General features: G+C 40.6%; 1 protein-coding gene across 5 annotated transcripts in view; it reads left to right on the top strand.

The window, feature by feature from the left end:
- UBN2 (ubinuclein 2) overlaps window positions 1-19,925 on the top strand; it is a 94,208-nt gene that overhangs the window by 26,730 nt on the left and 47,553 nt on the right. For all 5 annotated transcript variants that reach the window (XM_075010581.1, XM_075010553.1, XM_075010572.1 and 2 more), the window contains 6 exons: window positions 796-908; window positions 7,596-8,094; window positions 15,209-15,279; window positions 16,340-16,469; window positions 17,006-17,124; window positions 18,658-18,771. In XM_075010581.1, coding sequence (XP_074866682.1) covers window positions 796-908; window positions 7,596-8,094; window positions 15,209-15,279; window positions 16,340-16,469; window positions 17,006-17,124; window positions 18,658-18,771 — 1,046 coding nt within the window. The remainder of the gene's footprint in view (window positions 1-795; window positions 909-7,595; window positions 8,095-15,208; window positions 15,280-16,339; window positions 16,470-17,005; window positions 17,125-18,657; window positions 18,772-19,925) is intronic.

Here is a 19,925-nt window from a genome sequence, read left to right as displayed (position 1 = left end):
AGTGGTACTTCTATAAAAGCAGCATTGCCATATAAGAAAATTCAGAGTGACTTCTTAGAGATCACTTACAATTTCACAAAATTTTGCAAGATTTTACATTGTTCCTAATGTCCAAAACAGCCTTATAAGACATGTCCAAATATTTCTCTTGAATGTGTTACTCAGTGCAGTTATGTTCTGAAAAATGGTTGCTTTTTGTTAAAATTTATGCTGTTTCTGTCTCACTGGTTACAGCTGATTCCAGAATCTGTTATACCACCTCTTTGAAACCAACAGGCTTGCATGCATTCTGTCTCCTCCTTAGAATTTTCCATCTTCTCTGACGTCTTTTCTTGCTGTGTGGAAGTTTTCTTTACTTGTCAGAACCATTGTGGAACCAGATGTGATGCTTTTCCCAAGGCTGCTGTTAAATATTTTCAATTATGTATCTTTTTTTTTAATTAAAAAAAATTTTTTTTTTAGCTATGGCAATACTTGAATGCTATTAGACTGTATCAGGTACCCTCTTGTGCTATACAAATACATTTGAAAGCAAGAACCTGCCTAGAAAACATAGTCTAAGACCATTGTATTATATGAAGTGGTGAAAAGCAAAAAGAAAATACATAAGAAAATGTTTAACTTGGGCCATAAGAGCTCTTGGTGAGTTAAACAGATGAAGAAATTATCTACATGCTTTTTTTAAACCAATTCCTTGATAGCCGTGTCAGCTCAGCTCAGAGGAGGCTGAATCACTTATTGCAGCATGAAACTTCTTAAAGCAGAGGTAATGCTATCACCTTTTTGATGCTTTAGGTATCCAAACTAAAAGAAGGAGAGGATCGTGGGATTAAGAAGCGCAAGCGGAAAGAGGAGGGGACAGAGAAGGAGAAAAAGCCCCGGAAAATGAAAGTTCCTAAGCAGCTGGGGTAAGTTTATCTTCCAGGTTTGTAAAGGAGAGGGCACCTCATGCAACAAGAGTAGTAGTAGTTTAATGTCCCCTCACCCCATCAAGTTCAGTTGCCAGTCTTGGCATTTTTTCTAAAATAGTTAACCATAAATAGGCTCAGCAAATTTTTTTTTTTTTTTTTTTTTATTTTGAGCAATATAGATTTTTATTTTTATGTAAATTTTCACAGCTGTAGACAGTTTGTGGTGGAGAATATATTCGGGGTAGCTGTATTAGTCTGTAGCTTCACAAATAACAGGAAGTCCTGTAGCTTTTGTGGCTAAGAAAGTTGGTCCTGCCAATGAAAGCTCATTACCTAATAAATAAATTTGGTAGTCTTTAAGGTACTGGAGGACTGCTTGTTAATTATGGAGGAGGTCAAACAATTAATGACAGACAATGAGATTAAAAAAAGCTTTATAACCATTAGAGAAAAAGTCACATGTCAAAATACACAAAGTAAGTAGTCTAAGTGAAACTTTTTTTTACTTTGCCTCTCTGTAAATTTCCATTATTATAGATAAAAATATTTATTCCTAAATCTCTACATGGAGATAATTTGATGTATTTACTGACACTGATAAAAATCAAATCTTTCATGCCTAAATGTGAAGTTGTGATAGACAAATATAAAAAGAGCAGTGAGGGAATTGGTTAGAAGTGGGTTCAGTTTATTGTACTAAAATGGATATCTTCCACAATTTTAGGGCTAGGGTAGTGTTGTGTGTCTGGGTATTAGTGGTACAGCCTTTTTATAAGACTTTAAGTTGCTATCTGGGGACTTCCTAGAGTTAGCATAATAATGAAGTTCACGGTAGACTCTGTTTTAAGTTGGTGTTCAATGAACTGCGCTCTCAAATGACCAGAACTGCTACCAGGCTCTATCCCAGCACCTGGGTTTCTTCTTCAGGGCAGATGTGCTGCTTGCAGGTGGCTAAGAGATCCTGTCCTGAGCCATTGATGCCACTTCCTTTTCTTAACAAGGAACTGGTGCTGGGACATGGGTAGGGAGCTGAGCGGAGGCTGCTGCATCCACCACTCCTCATCCCTCCCTGGGCCTGGGTGGCTCCAGGGCTCCTCAGCAGCCACCGTTATTGGTTTGTTGGGGGTGTGGGAGGGAGTATCCCTTTGCTGCATGCCAGTCCCCGTGTGTGGCAGCACAGGTCGGGTCATGACTTGCTGGGGACTGGTGAACCCCTGTGAAAGGGTGGTGGGATGGGTGGCTGGAACATGGGCCTGAGCCGCTGAACTCCAGCGGTGAGTGCGGAACAGGCTGTGCAGGCGAAGGTGGTGCTCCAGGGAATGAGTTGCCAAGGGCTTTAGGTAGGGGAGCGCTGCCGTAGCGTGGCCCCACTAGCAGAGGGCTGGTGGTGAAGGGATCCCTCACTATTATCCATAACATTTTCATATCCAGCAAGCTCCTGGTCCCAGAGCTGCTGGTTATGAGAGAGTTTACTGTATATCACAATTCACAGTTTAAAGCACTTTCTTCAGGGTCTGAAAGAAATGTGACCATTTCATTTAAAAAAAAGAAATTGTTCTGGGTTGCAGCTTTACAAATAATGTATGTGCTCAATTAGTCAAGTCTGATTGATAAATTTTAATTTTACCATTCCTATTTTTTTAATCACATATGGGGAAAATCAGTTGCCTAAAGCTGAAAGAAAACCCAATTTTGACAAAATTAAAATGTATGTTTGAGGCTGTTCCTCTCAGTAATAGCTGAAATTTAAAAAGAAAAAAAATTGTCATGTAATCAGTCCAGTGTTTCCCACATGGTGTTCAGTGGAGCCCGGGGGTTCCACAAAGTGAAAATAAGGGTTCTGTGAGAGAAACTCCCACTGGCTCCTCTGCAGCTCCCTGCCCTGCCACCCCTGAAACAGTAGAACTACATTTAATTGGATTAATGGCTGGCGGGTTGCAGGAGGGATGCAGCCGTTAAACCAACTGAATTTAGTTCCATTATTCCAGGGGCAGCAGGGCAGGGAACCATAGATAGCCCCTCACTCATCCCGCTACCCAAGAGGCCACACCCTTCCGGTAGTCATGGCTTGGCTCGCCCCCCTTCCCCTCAACACTGAAACACCTCCATGCCAGCCTTCCTTCCACTAAGCACATGTGGCAGCCCAGCATTGGCTCCCCAGCCAGCTCCATGGATGGGTTAGTCCATGGGGCAGGTTTGGGGGCTGAGGCAGGTTAATCCTGGAGATAAGGCGGTGGGTTTGGGGCTGAGAGTAGTTAAGCCTGGGGGTGGGGCAGTTTGTGGGATGGGGGTCAATCTTGGGGATAGGAATGTGGATATGGGGGCTGAGGCAGGTAAGGCTTAGAGGGCAGGGTGGGTTTGTGGGCTGAGGGTTTGGAGCCTGGGAATGGGGTTAAGCAAAATTCTTTCAAGGTGAACAGGGTTCCATGGCCAAATAAAATTGGGAAACACTGAATCAGTCTATAATAGGATGACTTTTTTTTTTTTTAATTGCTTGGGTATTGCAAAATGGGCATTGATGATGTAGTTTTCTGTCAAAATTTTATGAAACCTAATATGAACAAAAATGTTTTCATCTAACCAAGAGAGTACGAAAATTAATGGAGATTTTCCATCTGCATTTATACTTTACCCTGCAATACATTCAAACAAGATTGTAATGCATGTGAAACAAAAAGCGAAAACATGCAGGTTAGTGTGTCACTGAACAAACTGAAGCTTGCATTCTGCAAAGATCTATGCCTGGTCTTTTATGCACTGAACTAGTTCCATTGTGGACTACTCAGTAGTGCATAAAGTTAACCGTGAACCTTATTATGTGGTGTTGTCTTCAGTTTTCAATTTCAGGCCTGTGACTCTGCTTAACATTTGGAAATTCAGACAGCTTTCTTTGTTTTAATGATACAAAGTGGTGATATTAATCAGAAGTAAGGATTTCTTAAATTAGTCGTAACATAAGCTTCCTTTTAAATACATTCTTTTTAAAAGTCACTATGTAGTTGGCTTTCTTACAAAATAATTAAAAACTTGGAACACAGTTTAACTTTCCTGCTTGTCAAGCCTACTTTCTCATATATTCTTTAGTCCAGACTTGTGATTAAATTAGTATACAAATAAATACTTGTTAAGATATTACTAATTTGTCAAAAAGCACATTTAATTAGTAAAGTCAGGAAATATAAAAATTAGTTATTTTTTTAAATTAGGTACCAAATTTTAATTTTTAACCTGGTATATATGCCTTTACATTATCTTAAGATGATATTTAATTGTATTTTCACAAATTTTCTCAAACAGTACAAATTTTTCAGTCTTAGCTACACATGAATACTAGTTAAATGCTGGGTTTAACTGGTTAACTGATTAAATGGGTTGGGGGGGTGGATGGGGGCATCTTGGCAGGAGCAGCCCCTTTTGCCAGGGTACAGGCTGCTTCGGTTGGGCTGAAGAACCACTGTTTGCAGCATACTGAGAATTGAGCTGCTGCAGCCTAGCTGGAGTATCCCTACCTGCAGCACTGCCATAGATGAAGGTGTTCCAGTGTGGTCAGAGCAATCCTTACTTGCAGCAGGCCAGGCATGGGCACTGTGGCCTGGCCAGAGTAGGCCCCGTCTGTGGCAGTCTTGTGAGTAGTTTTGATCTCAATGCAGTTTTTAACAAACTTAATGGGTTGGTTGATTAAAGTGGACAATTGCTTGTACAGTTAGCTTGCCAAATGAGTTTATCAAGCTGAAAGACTTTGATCTTTTTGGATGAAGTAAGTAGAATGCATGGTTTGGACACACAACATTTTGTAAAAATTCAGTATATTGCTACCATAACTATATCATTCCTATCTTCAGCATTCCTTCAGTATGATTTTTATCATAAAGAATTTGAGCAGTTTGTACTACAAGGTGAAATCTTATGTCTGAAGAGTGATGTAAACTTAGGTGGTGTGTCAAAACAAACTTTTTTGTTTTGATTAGCATGGCTTTCTCTCTGTGACTAATCAACATGTTAGGTGGTGTATGTGCATTAATACAGCTGTGGTTCAATATGCATAACAGTATTCTTTATTACTGTTTGTTTTTATATGCCATGTGGACAGGGTTTCAGAGAACCTAATGTACACAGACAAATACAGAGAGAGTGTTATGACATTGAGTTATTAGTCCAAAAAGTAGTTTGTAATAGTGCCATCTTTATAATCAGAAGGGCTGTGTAACCTAAACTAAAGACCCTGTTTTTGGTTGCTTCATTGTAAGCATGCCAAATTTTTAGCCCTGTGAGCTGAAATTTTCCAAGCTGTGTGTCTGCATCAGGCTGGCGTTTTGTTTGTTTCAGCAAAAATGGTTCAGTATTTTCATAAAATAAAATGATTATATGATTAAGGAAAAGTAAGTTGTTTATCCCTGTTAAAATCAAATCTAAAAGCTTTGTCACAGAGAGGCTTAGTGGCATTGTGCTTTGGAGCAGTGACTGGAAATTTGGCTGGGGTGCCATCCTGTCCTGGGATGGTCTTGCTGTTCCTGGGATTAAAACTACACATATGGGGCTAAATTCTAAGAGTTGAAAAATAATCTCAATTCATACATGCTCAATAGAGTCTTGTTGGAGTTTTGCAGATAAAAGCTGCAGGGCTACAAGGACTGAGCAAGACTTACTCTGCAGTTGCCGTTCCTGGCTGCGATGGCACTGTCTGACTTCAAAGAAGGGAGACTGTAGCATATGTGTTCCTCTTGTTGAAACTCTGGGAGAAAGGAAGAAAGAAGCCTTTTAACTTAAATGTAGAGGGGCTGAGACTTGTACCTGGAATGGGTGGCAATAGAGAGGGTAGGTTGGGAGAAGAGGATTGAGATCAGGTTTACTGTATATTTTTATATATCGATATATCAATCTATATAGATATTTTATATATCCATATTTCTATATAATGTATATCTAAACTATATATGATATATGGCTCTTTGCACTCTATCCAGAGCTATTTTAGCTTTTAGCATCTAACTGGTTGGCCACCCCTGCTTTAGCAGGTGATTTTCATGGATTACTTCTTATAATAATTGTACTTGTCCTCTGTAGTAGCACTTCCAACCGTATCTGTTAGCTAACAAAGATCTTTGCAAATTTCCAGGGTTCTACATTAGTAGTTAATGTTTACATATCTGTATGCCACAAAACATTGATCAGGAAAGAGAGAAACATGAGTACAGTAAACCCTTGAGATACATGCACAGGCAATAGGGGAGGAGATCCCCTTGTCAAAAGGGAACAGAGCTGGCACAGCCAACTCTTCCCCTGAGTGGCATCATTGGGAAGGAGGGAGGTGTTGAAGGAACCCAACGGTGACCTGTCCCAGTAGCAGCCGCTGCTGCAGCTGAGCTGGCTCATAGCCAGTCAGCAGCCTTTAAATAGAGGGAACCCTGTTAGCAAGGGAATCCCCGTCCCCTGCCTCTCCAGCAGCGACACCCCAGGGCACAGCTGGCTGAGTAAAGTGCTTTGCCAGCTCTCTTCCCCCTTAATGGGGGGAATCCCTTGCTGCTGGTAATGAACTGGTGGCCTGGCCCCCGCTACTTGTGCGAATTTTGAGTTATGCCTGGTTTTCCAGGAGCGTGCCTGTCACACAAACCGAGGGTCTACTGTAATGGAGTTAAGTAAGAACATCAGAGTTACAAACTGATCAGTCAGCCACACATCTCATTTGCAACTGAATGTTCACAGTCAGGCACGAGAAGAGACACAAAAATCCAAACAGTACAGCATTGTGTTAAATATAAACTATTTAAAAATAAAAAAAAAGGAAAGTGGCATTTCTATTCTGCATAAGAAAGTTCTGGACCTGTTTTATGTTAGTGTTCACCTGTAAACTTTTCAGAGAACCATAATGTTTTGTTTAGTTGAAAACTTTTCAGAGTTATGAAAAATCTTTTTTCACAAGGGCTATGGCTACACTGCGTTCCCCTTTGGTAGAGGAATGCAAATGAGGGAGATTGAAAATGCAAATGAAGATCTGATTTACAAATCTCACGCTTCATTTGCATAATCTTGCGCAATTGCATTTCTAGAAGAGACTTTTCCAAAAACAAACAGCCATGTAGACAGGGTTACTTCCAGGGGGGAAAAATGTTTTTGAAAGAATTCTTCTTCCTATTTTGTTTGACTCTCTTCCTGGCTGCTGGTCTCTGCTCCCTTCATAGATACTGTGCCCCTGCCACCAGGCTCCCAGGCTACTGCCAGCCCTGGGAGGAAGAATGTTCTTTGGAAAAGTTTGTGTCTCACGCTAGTTAAATATACCAAATCACAAACTAGCTGATCACTATTCACATGTTTGGAGGGCAATACAGAAAATAGCATTAGAATATAAGTTTAGATTCTGTCTTAAATATGGAGTCTACTGACTCCTCCATAATTTGCTCTTAACATTCATTAAGATGAGTTTTAGTTAATACTGTACTGTGTGCAGGATTTAGTAGTGCTGAATGACAGAGATGGGCAGCGTGGAAAAGGAGCATTTTGGTTGGTAATGAGGTCTGTAATCTTGATTTGGGTAAAAATCTCATGGTTCACACGTACAAGGCTGACTTTGCTGTTCTCTCTCCATAGGTTAGTTTTAGCTTTTGTGAATTCCTACATGCTTGCAGATGATGATTTTTTGGCATTGGTAGTCATATACGTTCTAACAAAAGTTTTTATTCTCTGCAGAGTAATGGCTTTAAATTCTCACAAATCTGAGAAGAAGAAGAAGAAGTTATATAAGGACTCACTTTCTCTGGCAGCCATGATTCGGAAGTTCCAAAAGGAAAAGGAAGCCCTGAGGAAGAAAGAATCCAATCCAGAACCCCCAGTGACTATTGCCACCTCCACCCCTAGTAAAACCCCTTCCTCCTCTGCTACCACAGGAAATGATGTCTCTGACGTGAACCTCAGGGTGACCGATCCTGTCCTCTCCATTTTTGGTAGCACAAATGAGCATGAACTCCTGCAGGAAACCGAAAGTGCCCTGGAGATTCTGGGAGAAATTGACTTTGACAAGCTGCTTGATGGCACCTCTAATGGCAGTCCGGGGTCTGAGCCATCAGGAGAGAATGGATGTGCCACTCACCCAATCAATGCCTCTCAGGTCATGACACCAAAGCAGGTGCCCGCGCTTCCAGAAGGCCTGCCTGAACTTCTTGAAAAGCGCATTGGAGACCTGCGAATAGTAAGTGTAAACTCATTGGTAAGGGATTGTATTCAGCAGTCCTTGAGAGCTGAGAGTAATAGTTACAACCTAAACTGTGACTTCATACTCTTCAAATGCTGATGGAAATATCAAGATGGGAGCATAACTGTGTGGTTGACACCTCCCGCCCCTGGGATGTGAGTAAGATTAATTAGCTGAAACTGAGCAATGAAATGATATAGTCTGAGCATCAAGAAAATATTTACCAGCAGCAAGATCTATTGCTTAATTTATTTCAACTTACAATAGCTGATGGAATGCTCTCCCTCGGGAAATAGTGGTACTTTCCTCTCAAGCTAAATTGACTGGACAAAAACATTTGAATATTTTGTAGGGAAAAATCAAGCTCTAATGAGGTTTGGGCTTGGGTAGACTAATAATAAAAATCTTTATTAGCAAAATAAATAAGCAAGGAATTAGGAGTTAATGTCTTTTCATTTCTTCCCTTCTTGCCAAGTTTGGCCAGGAAGGAACAAACCTGTGATGTTTTTAGAGAGACTTTGGGGATTTAGCTTTTTTAAAAATCTAAGATTTTATTGTCACCGTAATCTTATGTAAAATTATTAACTTTTTTGTCATGTTGATTGTTCACTTTGTACATATCAATTCAAAGGATGAAAAACAAACTAGTTCATTTTTCTTTGAGTGACTACGTGCACATCATTCAGGATGTGTACACCAGTATATTGTTGTCAGGCTGTTTTCTATCAGTGGTACCCATTGAGGTGACACATGTTCCCAGTCGTCTTGCACTGCTGCCTGGTGAAATAGAAGGTGGGTCTGTCTCAATTTTCCCCTCCTCAGTTCCTTCTTGCTACCCATGACAGTTGTCATGCTCGTACCTGTTTTTAACTAGTAAGTGTATAGTGGTGGTGGTAAATTTTCTATTAAATGTTTTTTCAAAAACTTCAGTTTCTGTTAGTGGCATATCTTGGTCTCTAAGTTTCAAGTCCTGCTGTTCTTTCAAGAAATTGATACAATGAATGACTTGCATTCCTGTTGCCTGAAGTGTTTTGGGGGGATGCACATCAGGAATTGGTCATAATTTTGTGTGGACTTTAAACCTAGAACCAAAACTGATAGGGCAAGCATGCTTAAATTTTGTTTCAGAGAAGCAGCTCTGGGCTCCCTTCTTTAGAAGGGGTGCTAAGCACTTTGGCTTCGGTGAGGAGCTTTCTGATTATATTCTCTGAGTCCCTGCAATAATCAACTTCCTCAGTGCCAAGGAATAAACATCACAGATCTTCCTCCAAGGTGGGAGGGAGAATCGCTGGCACCCAAGTTCAGCAGTCAGGAGGATAAATGAAGTAGAGAGGCATTTAGAGCTGTGCCGTCTTATGCAGACTGCAGTGCCTTTCTCGTCTAAGACACAGTGCTCCAAAGAATATGGCTGCCTGCCCACTATCACATGACAAGCCTGTGGCGATAACATGGTTGTTTGTGCTGAGCTGTGGCACTGTAAAAGCACCATCCCAAACCCAGTGCTCCCATTGTCCAAACTGAGAACCTTAAGTGCCGAGGAGCACAGCACAACCCTGGTCCTTGGCATTGAAGGATAAGAAGGAACTGATTAAGTTTGGGTATATCACTCCCCAGAGTGACAGAGTACACACAGGCGACCCTGAAGGATACCACTCAGGGAAAATCTTTAATACCAGGGCACATGGGGATGTACATACCTGAAGTGGATTGGAGGTGTGCAGCATCTCTACTTCTGGGGTAATTCTGCATCAAGTAACTAAAAATCACACACACAATATTTAAAAATTCTGTACAATTCTGCATATTTGTCAAATGCCCACAGTATAATCACACTCCTGTTGTCAGTGCAAGAAGACGTGGGATTCTTACTGTTAGCCCTAGGCAACCATATTGTGGGGATACCACAAATTCTGAAGGTGGGGGGACAATAAAATTTTGTGAGGAACACTAATTCTGCATTGTTCAGTGGCATGAAATTCCATCGGGGTATACATCGTGAAGGACAGGAAGTACAGAACAGGTTGGTAAACACTTGCTGTTTTAGCAAAACTTGACAATGTTTGGAAGGCAGGTACTAGAGAGGAATATTTATTTAGTAATGTTTCTATATAAGTTACAAAATGAAATACTTTCTACTTAAGTTAATGTTTTTAAAAAGTGTTACTAAAGTCCAGTTTTTAGACCAAATATTGTGTGAAAGTCCATATTAAATTTCACCACTTTCCCCAGGTGTGTTGAAGCTTTCTTAACTGATGCTTGGAAAAATGATTTTTCTAAGGATCATTCACTTCACTAACTTTTGTTCTGTACCCAAGTTTATAAAACTCTTTACTTGGTCTAGGGTAATTGGTTTGATGCTTTCTTAAAAAATGAGCTATTACAATATCCTGGCAAAAGCTAGTAAATATTGTGTCTAGCTTAGAATATTTTTATTCCAAGTTTTGCTAGGCTCCAGTATGTGGCTTAACTCAAAGCCTTCCGGCTGAGTACAGTACAGCTAGAAATAAACACAGTCCAGATCCAGCATGTGCCAGATCCAGCATGTGATAATGTTCTGCCTCAAACTGATCCTACATTTCACTGTGTATCATGTCACCAAGCTGGTCTGAAAAAGGCTTTTTGAAATAATTCATACTGTCTCATCCTTCTGCATTTGACCTTTATGATATTTTTCACTGAGTATTATGTAACTTGTTAGGAGCGCAGGTCTCTCCGAAAAGAGTAGAAGGTAGCTTGGACATCAGTTAATATTTGGGAGAGAAAACTACATTGTGATTTTTATTTGAAGAAAACTGGTCTTTGATGAAATGTGATCTCTTTATTTAGACAGTGTAGTTGGGAGAGAGGGATTTAAAAAGACACAAAGGAAAAAGGTTTCCATAGACTAAATGTTTTTGTCCATCATGGTTGCAGTTTTAGGAGAGTTTTTCTGTGGTCAGTAGATTGTGGATTTGTTTGGTGTTTGTTTGTTTTTTTGTTTTTTGTGTTTTTGTTTTTTTTTTCATTTGGTTTATGTGTGTTTTTTGCATAAGATTGTAGGCTGGGGAGAAGAGCTTGTGTTAATTTTAAAAATGAGTGTGCTTATTAAATTGTTCATAATAGATTTTTAAAAAGCCATCATCTGAAGGTTTCTTAGAAAGATAAAGAGTTCTTACTCCCTTTCATGAATGCTCAGATTGTGGCAGTATGAGTTACCTAGTCATGTCACTATGGATAACAGTGATTGTGGACAATGTCATTAATATAAGTGCAATACCTTTAAAAACCATGAAATTAATTTCAGTAAGTACTTGCTCCTAGTAAACATTTCATTATTTTTTAAATATAAGTGAATTCCTAAATTTGTTTAAAAAATACATTCAGGTAATTCCTTCCCCACAGTACTATTGCCAGTGTTGTGACAAACAAGTAGTAACTCATTTCCCAATAGTTTCTCTGGTTGGGAGACTGGAATGACTACTTCTTTATAGAACAGACAGGTGTATACCAGAAACCAATCTAAAGGAGGCAGCAGGATGGCTTTTTCTACTGTGAAAACAGTTGTCCAAATGCCATATAATCCTGCTAGCAAGTCAACAGATCAGTATTACCCTAGAGAAATCTGTCTGAGAAAATTTATCCAAACCTCTAATGGTCCTTTCCCCCCAGTGGAAAACTATCATGTATGCCATTTGGCAGACCTAGAGCGATGAGATCACTTTGAACCTTTTATGTTTGGGTTTGTGCGAGTATGTGTTCTCCCCATCTCCAAATATGTGCTGCCTTTTCAGAAATAAGGTCAGAGTATGTTAGTCATTTTAGTTGATTTTGGTTAGTTTAAGTCTTGCCTTCCAAATTAATCTTTTTCAGCAGCTGTTCTGATACAAGGTTAAAAATATGCAAGAGAAACTTTTTAAAAAAAACCCTGAAAATACGGTTAAAGTGGGGGTGGAAATACTCTATAATGATGTGGCTGTCAGAAGGCATGAGTTTAGTGTGGAATTCACTTTACAAATAAACTTTTTTAATGACTCCCTGGGGTTGGAAGACTTACAATTTAGTCTACTGTCCTCTTTGTAAGGAAAGTTGCCACAGGGCCCTACCAAATTCATGGTCTCTCTTGGTCAGTTTCACAGTCGTAGGATTTTTTAAATGGTAAATCCTCATGTTTTCAGATACTTAAACCTGAAATTTCACAATGTTGTAATTATAGGGGTCCTGACTCAAAAAGGAGTTGTATGTTGGTTGTAGGGTTCTTGTAGTGGGTTGTGGCACTGCTGCCGCCAGCAGTATTGCCTTCAGAGGTGGGCAGCTAGAGAGTGGTGGCTGCTTGCCAGGAATCAAGCTCTGAAAGCGAAGCTACCACTAGCAGCCATACGGAAGTAAGGAAGGTATGTTATGATATTACCGCCCACAATTCTATGCTCGTACCTGTAGAGCTGGGATCTTAATCAGCAGCTGCCATTCTGTCCTCGCAGCTCTTAAAGCAGCAATACAGAAGTAAGGGTGACATAGGTATGGTATTACCACCCTTACTTTTGTGTTTCTGTTGGTGGGGTGCTACCTTCAGAGCTGGGCATCCAGCCAGCATTGTAGCCACTGCTCCCCAGTTGCCTAGCTCTGAAGGCAGCACAGAAGTAAGGGCAGCACTACTGTGCCCCTACTAAATAACCTTGTGATCCTCCTGCATCTCCCTTTTGGGGCAGGCCCCCCATTTGAAAAATGCTCGTCTCCCCTGTGAAATCTATGTAGTAAATGGTAAAAGCTCACAAGGTCAGATTGCATGGGAGGACACCAGATTTCAGAGTCTGACACTTTGAATGGGCATAAATTTGGTACGTCCCTACTTATATATCACTAGTAAAGTTCATGGATTTTCTTAGTAGTCTTTTACAAAACAAAATCTTCAGGGCTTTTACAAGAGACAGACGTGATGCCAGACTTCCAAAGTACAATAGTAAAGCAGTGGACACAGTCTAGCCCTTAAACTGGTTTGCAATTATAGGCTTGTCTGTACATGATTGAGGATAAAATGTGCAAGACAAAAAGCTTTTGTAAATGATTTATTATTGAATATTAAACTCCTATTATGCAGTACAAAATGCGCCCTTCCAACAATGAACTGTTTCACTTTGCAATGCATGTATGTTTGAAAAGGAATGAGAAGAGATGTTTCAGTGTAAAGGAATATTGTCAGTTCAAGACATCTGTCTGCAATGTAATTGTTACTGTAAGAATAACACATTGACTATGGGAATAAGTTGGAGAACATTTTCTAGTTTTAAAAAAAAAGTTGACATTCTCTAGGTATGATCAACTGCATTGCAATTATTGTCACATTTTATAGTCTCACATGTTAGAATACCGCATTTGCACACTGCTCCTGGTATTCCCAAGTGCACACTTTTTCAGCACAGAATATAGTGGGAGAATTATTTCTCATATCTTGCTCACAACATTCCTGTTAATTCATCCCAGAATCATGTTTGGTGGGGCTTTTTTTTTTTTTTTTGTTTTTTGCAACATCGTCACACTGACTCATATTTAGCTTGTGGTCCACTATGACTCTAGATGGCTTTCTGCAGTACTACTTCCTAGACAGTTACTTCCCATTCTGTATGTGTGCAACAGATTGTTCCTTCATAAGTGGAGTATTTTGTATTTGTCCTTATTAAACTTCATCCCATTTTCTCAGGCCACTTCTCCAGATTATTTTGAATTCTGACCTTCTCCTCCAAAGCAGTTGCAACCCATGCCAGCATGGTATCATCTGCAGGCTTAATCAGCACACTCTCAATGCTAATATCTAAATCATTGATGAAGATATTGAACAGAACCAGTCCCAAAACAGAGCCTCTATGGAACCCTACTTGTTAACAGTTCACAATCATATTGGAAAGTCATAACTGCTCTCTGAGAACGGTTATTAAGCGTCATGCGCCCACCTTATTGTAGCCCCATCTAAGTTGTAATTGTCTAGTTTATTAATAAGAAGATCATTCAAGACTATCAAATGCCTTACTTAAATCTAGGTACACCATGCCCGCTGCTTCTCCCTCATCCACAAGACTTGTTAGTCTATCAAGGAAAGATATCAGATTGATTTGATATGATTTGTTCTTACAAATCCACGCTGGCTGTTACCTATCACTTCATTTTCTTCCAGGTGTTTGCAGATTAATTCTTTAATTACTTGCTCCATTACCTTTCCTGGCACAGAAGTTTAAACTGACTGATCTGTAGTTCTCCAGGGTTGTTCTTTTTCCCCTTTTTATAGATGGGCACTGTATTTGCCCTTTTCCAGCTAGTGTGGGTATGCTTACCAGAGCTGCGAACCACACCTTCGTTTTGTTTAGATTAAAATCAGTGGGAAGGAGGAGGAGTAAGGCCATCTTTTCTCACACTTCCCACAGAGTTACAAAGATACATAGGCAGATACATGAGCAGCATAAGGGAGCATAGACGAGGTCTTAATTTTGCAACACCAAAGTTGAAGAGAACACTGGACAACAGTATAAAGGAGGAAATGGATGTTCTCCTGTCTATATGGTTCTTTCACAGGGTTTCATCAGGAGCAGTGGACATGAGTCCCCTTAGGAGGGCAGAAGATCTGCAGAAGGGACTAGTAATCCTCAGGAGGAACAGATCCTTAATGAAATGAAAGCAGGGATTTCAGTGTTGCTCCTATTGTTAATGTACCGAGTCATGTTCTTTCCTTCAAGTGAATAGTGAGCCACTGTTTGAGTATGTTTTAATGTCTGCTCCAAAACATACCACCATCAAAACAGTGATAACGTCTCCAATTCAAAAAAAAAAAACAAAGGCCTTAATAGCTTTTAAGTGAAAGGCTATTTGGCACTTTTCACGAGAATAGGGTATTAACCCCAGAGACTGCCACGTTCTGAGTGATTGTTTTACCTATTTGCACTTGTGCTGTTTCAATTAGATACAGTAATATTCTTCATGTCTAAATAGTAATGTAGGTGTTTTGTATTTCTCTGTTAAAATGGGTGGAATTCAGGATAGGGTGATGTATGGCCATAAAGGTAGTTTGTGTACCATTTAAGTCAGTGAAGATATTTATGTGAAATGTGCTATAAATTTCTTGGTACTTTTACTGCTCTCCTTCCAGGCTGCCAAGCTGTTTGATGAAGAAGGCAGGAAGAAATTCTTCACACAGGACATGAACAATATTCTGCTGGAGTAAGTGTTCAGTTCTGTGATGTTATCTTTAGATTACTTTTGCAAAGACCTTAAAATGGAAACCACACAGGTGGGAAAGACAACTTAATCTAAGCCAGTTAGTGATGAGCTGAAGATCTGTGGTGGTGACATACAAAGATGCAGATATATGGTTTATCCAGTGTAAAATATTTTTTCAGTGCCCATTGCCTTGAGCTTATAGGTAGAGTTCGGTGGAAGTTTATACCTCAGTTCTCTACAATCACATGTTTTCATAAAATTACGTAATCTCAGGTTTTACTTTTAAAAAAAAAAACAAAAAAAAAAAACTAGCCCATTCTCATTCTAGTTTGCCAGGTAGTATTTCAAGACCTTTATGGAAATGTCACTGCTTCATTGTGAAGGGTAGATGAGGATAGAAGTCAAGAATCTTTCCAGCCCTGTGTCTTTTTTTGGGAAGGTGACTTTTGTTTGTGGTGCATGCGTGCGCATGAACCTGCAAGTTTGTATGAACATAATATAGGTCAAAAAATTAATATTTTCATAAAACATTATTTTTGAATGACTATAACAGCCACAGCTGAATCCCTCCTAGAATGAAATTGGCAGAATGATTGCAAATTTGAATGGTATACAAAACTAACCTTAGTGTTGCCTACATGTAATGTGCATTAGATTAAAGTGTTTTTCTGAATGCACTCACTGCTTTGTGCTTCCATCTGCTTGCAACAATTAGTTTTAGGCTATGTCTACACTACCAGATAAATTTGAAATTAAGGCCATTAGCTCTATTGTAGCAAGTGACTGTCTTCACTGTGAATACCATTAGCTCGGTGTAGGGAGCATTAGTATTGTTATCATAACATCTTTGAAACTGGATGGGTGTAGCGCCAAGTTCAAATTTAAAAGCTCAAAGGAAGACCAGTGTGGAAGTGCTGTGTCTTTGAATCGAATTTCTTAGCCTCCAGAGTCTGAGTGGTGCTGCTGCACCTGGCTTAGGTTACTGCACAGTTTCAATTCTCACACAGGATTGCCCCACTAATAACCTGTCATTTTTTTTTTTGTTTTTTGCTTCTGTCAGTATTGAGCTGCAGTTACAGGAGATAAGTCCTGTCATCCGCCACAGCGTGTACGCTCATCTTGAGGCTTTTGTGCCGTGCAATAAGGACACGCTGATAAAGCGTCTGAAGAAATTACACCTCAATGTCCAGGTAAAAGAGGGGGAGAGTGGCAGCTGTAGGAGTGATGTATATAATTGTCAGGGTAGTGTGAAATGGTAAAGGCAAAGCTAATTTGCTGGGTAGTATTGGTACATGAGGTTGGAAGTCAAGGAGGCTGTACCTGTGCCTAGTTTCTAGTTCTTCTCTCATGATAGATCTTGCACACAGACAGACGAGGGTGTGTTAGGGTGGGTTTTTTGTTTGTTTGGTTTCATGACTGGACTTGATGATGGCCTCTTCACGTTCCTTCTACTTCTGTGATTCTATTAATATCTCAGCTGTATTAGCAATTAAATTTACCATTGTTTTGTACCATTAACCCTAATATGCTAGGTCAGTTCTACTTTAGACAAACATGTTGGAATTGCCCATGAACTGTTTCTAAAGTTTCCAACTGCTTCAATAGGAATATTGATTAGAAATCACTGTAGAGGCCTGATACACAATCTGAGCAGCTGCTCACAACAGTCTTGCTTGTAGCCTTTTAAGAGTGCATATACAAAGATTACTTTGTTGTCTTTTCCTAGGATGACCGTTTGAGGGAACCTCTGCAAAAGCTGAGAGTGGCTGTCAGTAATGCCATGCCTGAACAATTATTCAAATATCAGGAGGACTGTCAGGCTCGCAGTCAAGCCAAGAATGCAAAGTGCGTATTTCTGAATTCAGGGTTGGCTGTATTTGTCAAGGGCAGGGGTCTGCAACCGAAATCATGGGAAGAGCCATTTTTCCAAATTCAGTTACAGAATCAATCCTTCAAGAGCCACAATGCACATGAATGTGAGACAGTCCTTAATAAATAACATCAAACCATGCTTTTTATCACCCCAGTTTTAATGACAGAGCGCGCACAATTGTTTGTACCAGTTAGAAAGTTGTTAGCCCCATCTCCAGGCTGTACCCAGATCAGCCCCCAAATGCACCCCCAATCTCTAGGCTTTACCCCCTCCCACCATCCTGCAAACCTGCCCCCTGACCCCCAAGGCTTAAAGCCTCTGAGCCCCAACCTTCCAACCCCCGCCCTCAGTATTCACCCCTCTGAGCACCAACCTCCCCCCATCACCTCCAGGATTAACTTTCTTTAGCACATGCAGCTCCTCTGCTGCTCCCTGCTGCTGCGCAGTTCCCGCAGGGGCAGGCTTGTCCACTCCTACTCTCCTGCTGGCTGACTTCTGCCCATGTGGGGTGGCTCCCTGCCACCCCAACTGCTCAGCAGCTGTGGAGCTGCCACTGCTGTAACAGAATTTATTTTTAAATAAATTCCATTTAAGTGGCGGCAGCACTTAGAGTCACAAGTGGCTTCTTAAAGAGCTGCATGTAGCCTGGAGCTGCAGGTTGCCAACCCCTAGTGAAGGGGAATCATGCAGGAAACATGGATTAAATTTCTGTGTTTCTCAGTTTTGGAATGTAAATACTACAGATGTAAAAGGAAGTTGTGACAGTGCAAAGATGTCTCTCTTTTGATTCTGTCAGCTTAATTACTGCTAACTAACCCTGGAAAGAAGTTCCCTTAAATGACTTTGAGGTAAGATTTTAAGAGTAGGAGTAAAAGGAGGCTGTAACATATATCAAAAGTGGCTAATAAAAAGAAAATGGAACTGAACTGAGTTCCCTGTATGCTTGTACATCCACTTACGAGAGACTCCCGTGCCATCCAGCTGATTAGCAGAGTGCCCACAGCTAGGTTTGTGTTTCTCCTGGTGATGCACATTCACAAGTGCCTTGGTGCATGTAACAAAATTCATTCTACATGTGGGTGGAAGAATGAGAGGGAATGTTGGAATTGAGATTTTTTTATCTTAATTATTTTTGATCTGATTATTAAAATTGTTATGTCTTAATTGCATGAAGGAAATGGATTTGGGCTTGGGGTTGCTTAGAGGAGTAAAATGTTGACTGGTGAACATCATCCATATGTCAACACAATCACAGCACTAGAGTGACAGTAAGTAGGCCTGAAAGAATTTACGCAACTTGACCTACCAGCCAGAGGTGATGAGTCACATGGAGAGATGGGGTCGAAGAACCCCAATGTTTTCGTCTTTGGGAGTCGTATAATGAGAACCTGAATACAACGCCCTTTTTTGTTGAGCCTGGTAGTGGAGAATTCGTGGCTTTCTTGGGGAATAAACCATGTTTCTGTGTCTTTAAGCCATAACTCTCACAAAACATTTTGTTCTAGGTTACAAGCAGAAGATGAACGAGAGAAAAATGGGTCAGAGGAAGATGATGATGATAAGCCAGGAAAAAGGATTGTTGGTCCAAGGAAGAAATTCCACTGGGACGATACAGTGAGGTGTGACAGGATACTACCCTTTTTCACCTTGCACAATATTTTTAACATACCTGTGGGGGCACAGCAACAAAGCATTGTCTCATAAACAGTCCGTCAGAAACATAGTTGACGGAAGCTGGGGAAAGGGATGAGCAAAGTGGCTTTATAAGAAAGATAGTTTGGTATGATGCAAGGTGTCTCCATTTGCCATGCAGCTTTGTTTGTGAAACTTGAGGGAACTTTATCACTTCTCTAGCCCCTTTGTGCTACACAAAATATTGGAGCAGTATAAAGGGCCATCAGTTGCATATAAAATCTTGTGTCCAGCCAAAGGGAGGGTATCCCTGATGTAGGAATTTCAGAAGGCAGTTGAAAAGCTGCATCCCAAGGACCCAACTTAAAAACCCCAATATAAGAGGATGTGCTGAGACTGGAGATTCTGGATCACACAACCTCACCTAACATGTCTTGTCAGTTGCAGAAAATTTAGCAGTTATCAAAAATGGTTTGTGTTTGAGCAAATGGATCTCATTAAATTGGTATTAAAAAAAGGTTACATTTCCCAGTGTAGGTAAGACTTTGTTTCTGCTCAAAATTTATCATTAGTGAAAGGTGCTGGATTTGCAGCTCTTGGAAACTGTTGAATAAAGCCCTACATGCATACAAAAATGTGTATCCTCCTCCAAGCTGCAAAAATTGCCCATGGGTGTGGATATCTGCAGATTTGCAGGGCTCTAAATAGCTGTACAGATCACTGAACAGCAGTGATACAAGGGCTCTGTCAAGCACTCACCTGTCTTGCCACCCACTCAACCCCTGCTGTACCTCCTCTGCTTTGGCAGGGAGGCCACAATTGTTGGTTCCTTCTCTGCAGCACCACCCTCCATTGAGGGGGTTGCTCAGACACCCCTACACAGGTGTGACGGCTCTAATGCATGTAGCTATTACCACATACTCATTTAAATAACAGCCAGACCTTCAAAACTGGTGCTTGGCTCAGTCCTCTTGGGAGCTGTAGTTTACCTCCTGCCTCTGAGCAAACTGAGGATTGCGAAGCCCAGAATGCCTAGCGTGCTGCTGCATGATTCAGAGAGCTGAGCCAGAGCCTGCAGGGAGGATGACACTCGCTCTGTTTGTGTGTGTGCTGCACAGACCTGTGTGGATACATAATTAGT

Source organism: Carettochelys insculpta, chromosome 1, assembly GCF_033958435.1.
Source record: "Carettochelys insculpta isolate YL-2023 chromosome 1, ASM3395843v1, whole genome shotgun sequence".
NCBI classification, from domain to species: Eukaryota; Metazoa; Chordata; order Testudines; family Carettochelyidae; genus Carettochelys; species Carettochelys insculpta.
This window is presented reverse-complemented; position numbering and strand designations above follow the sequence as displayed.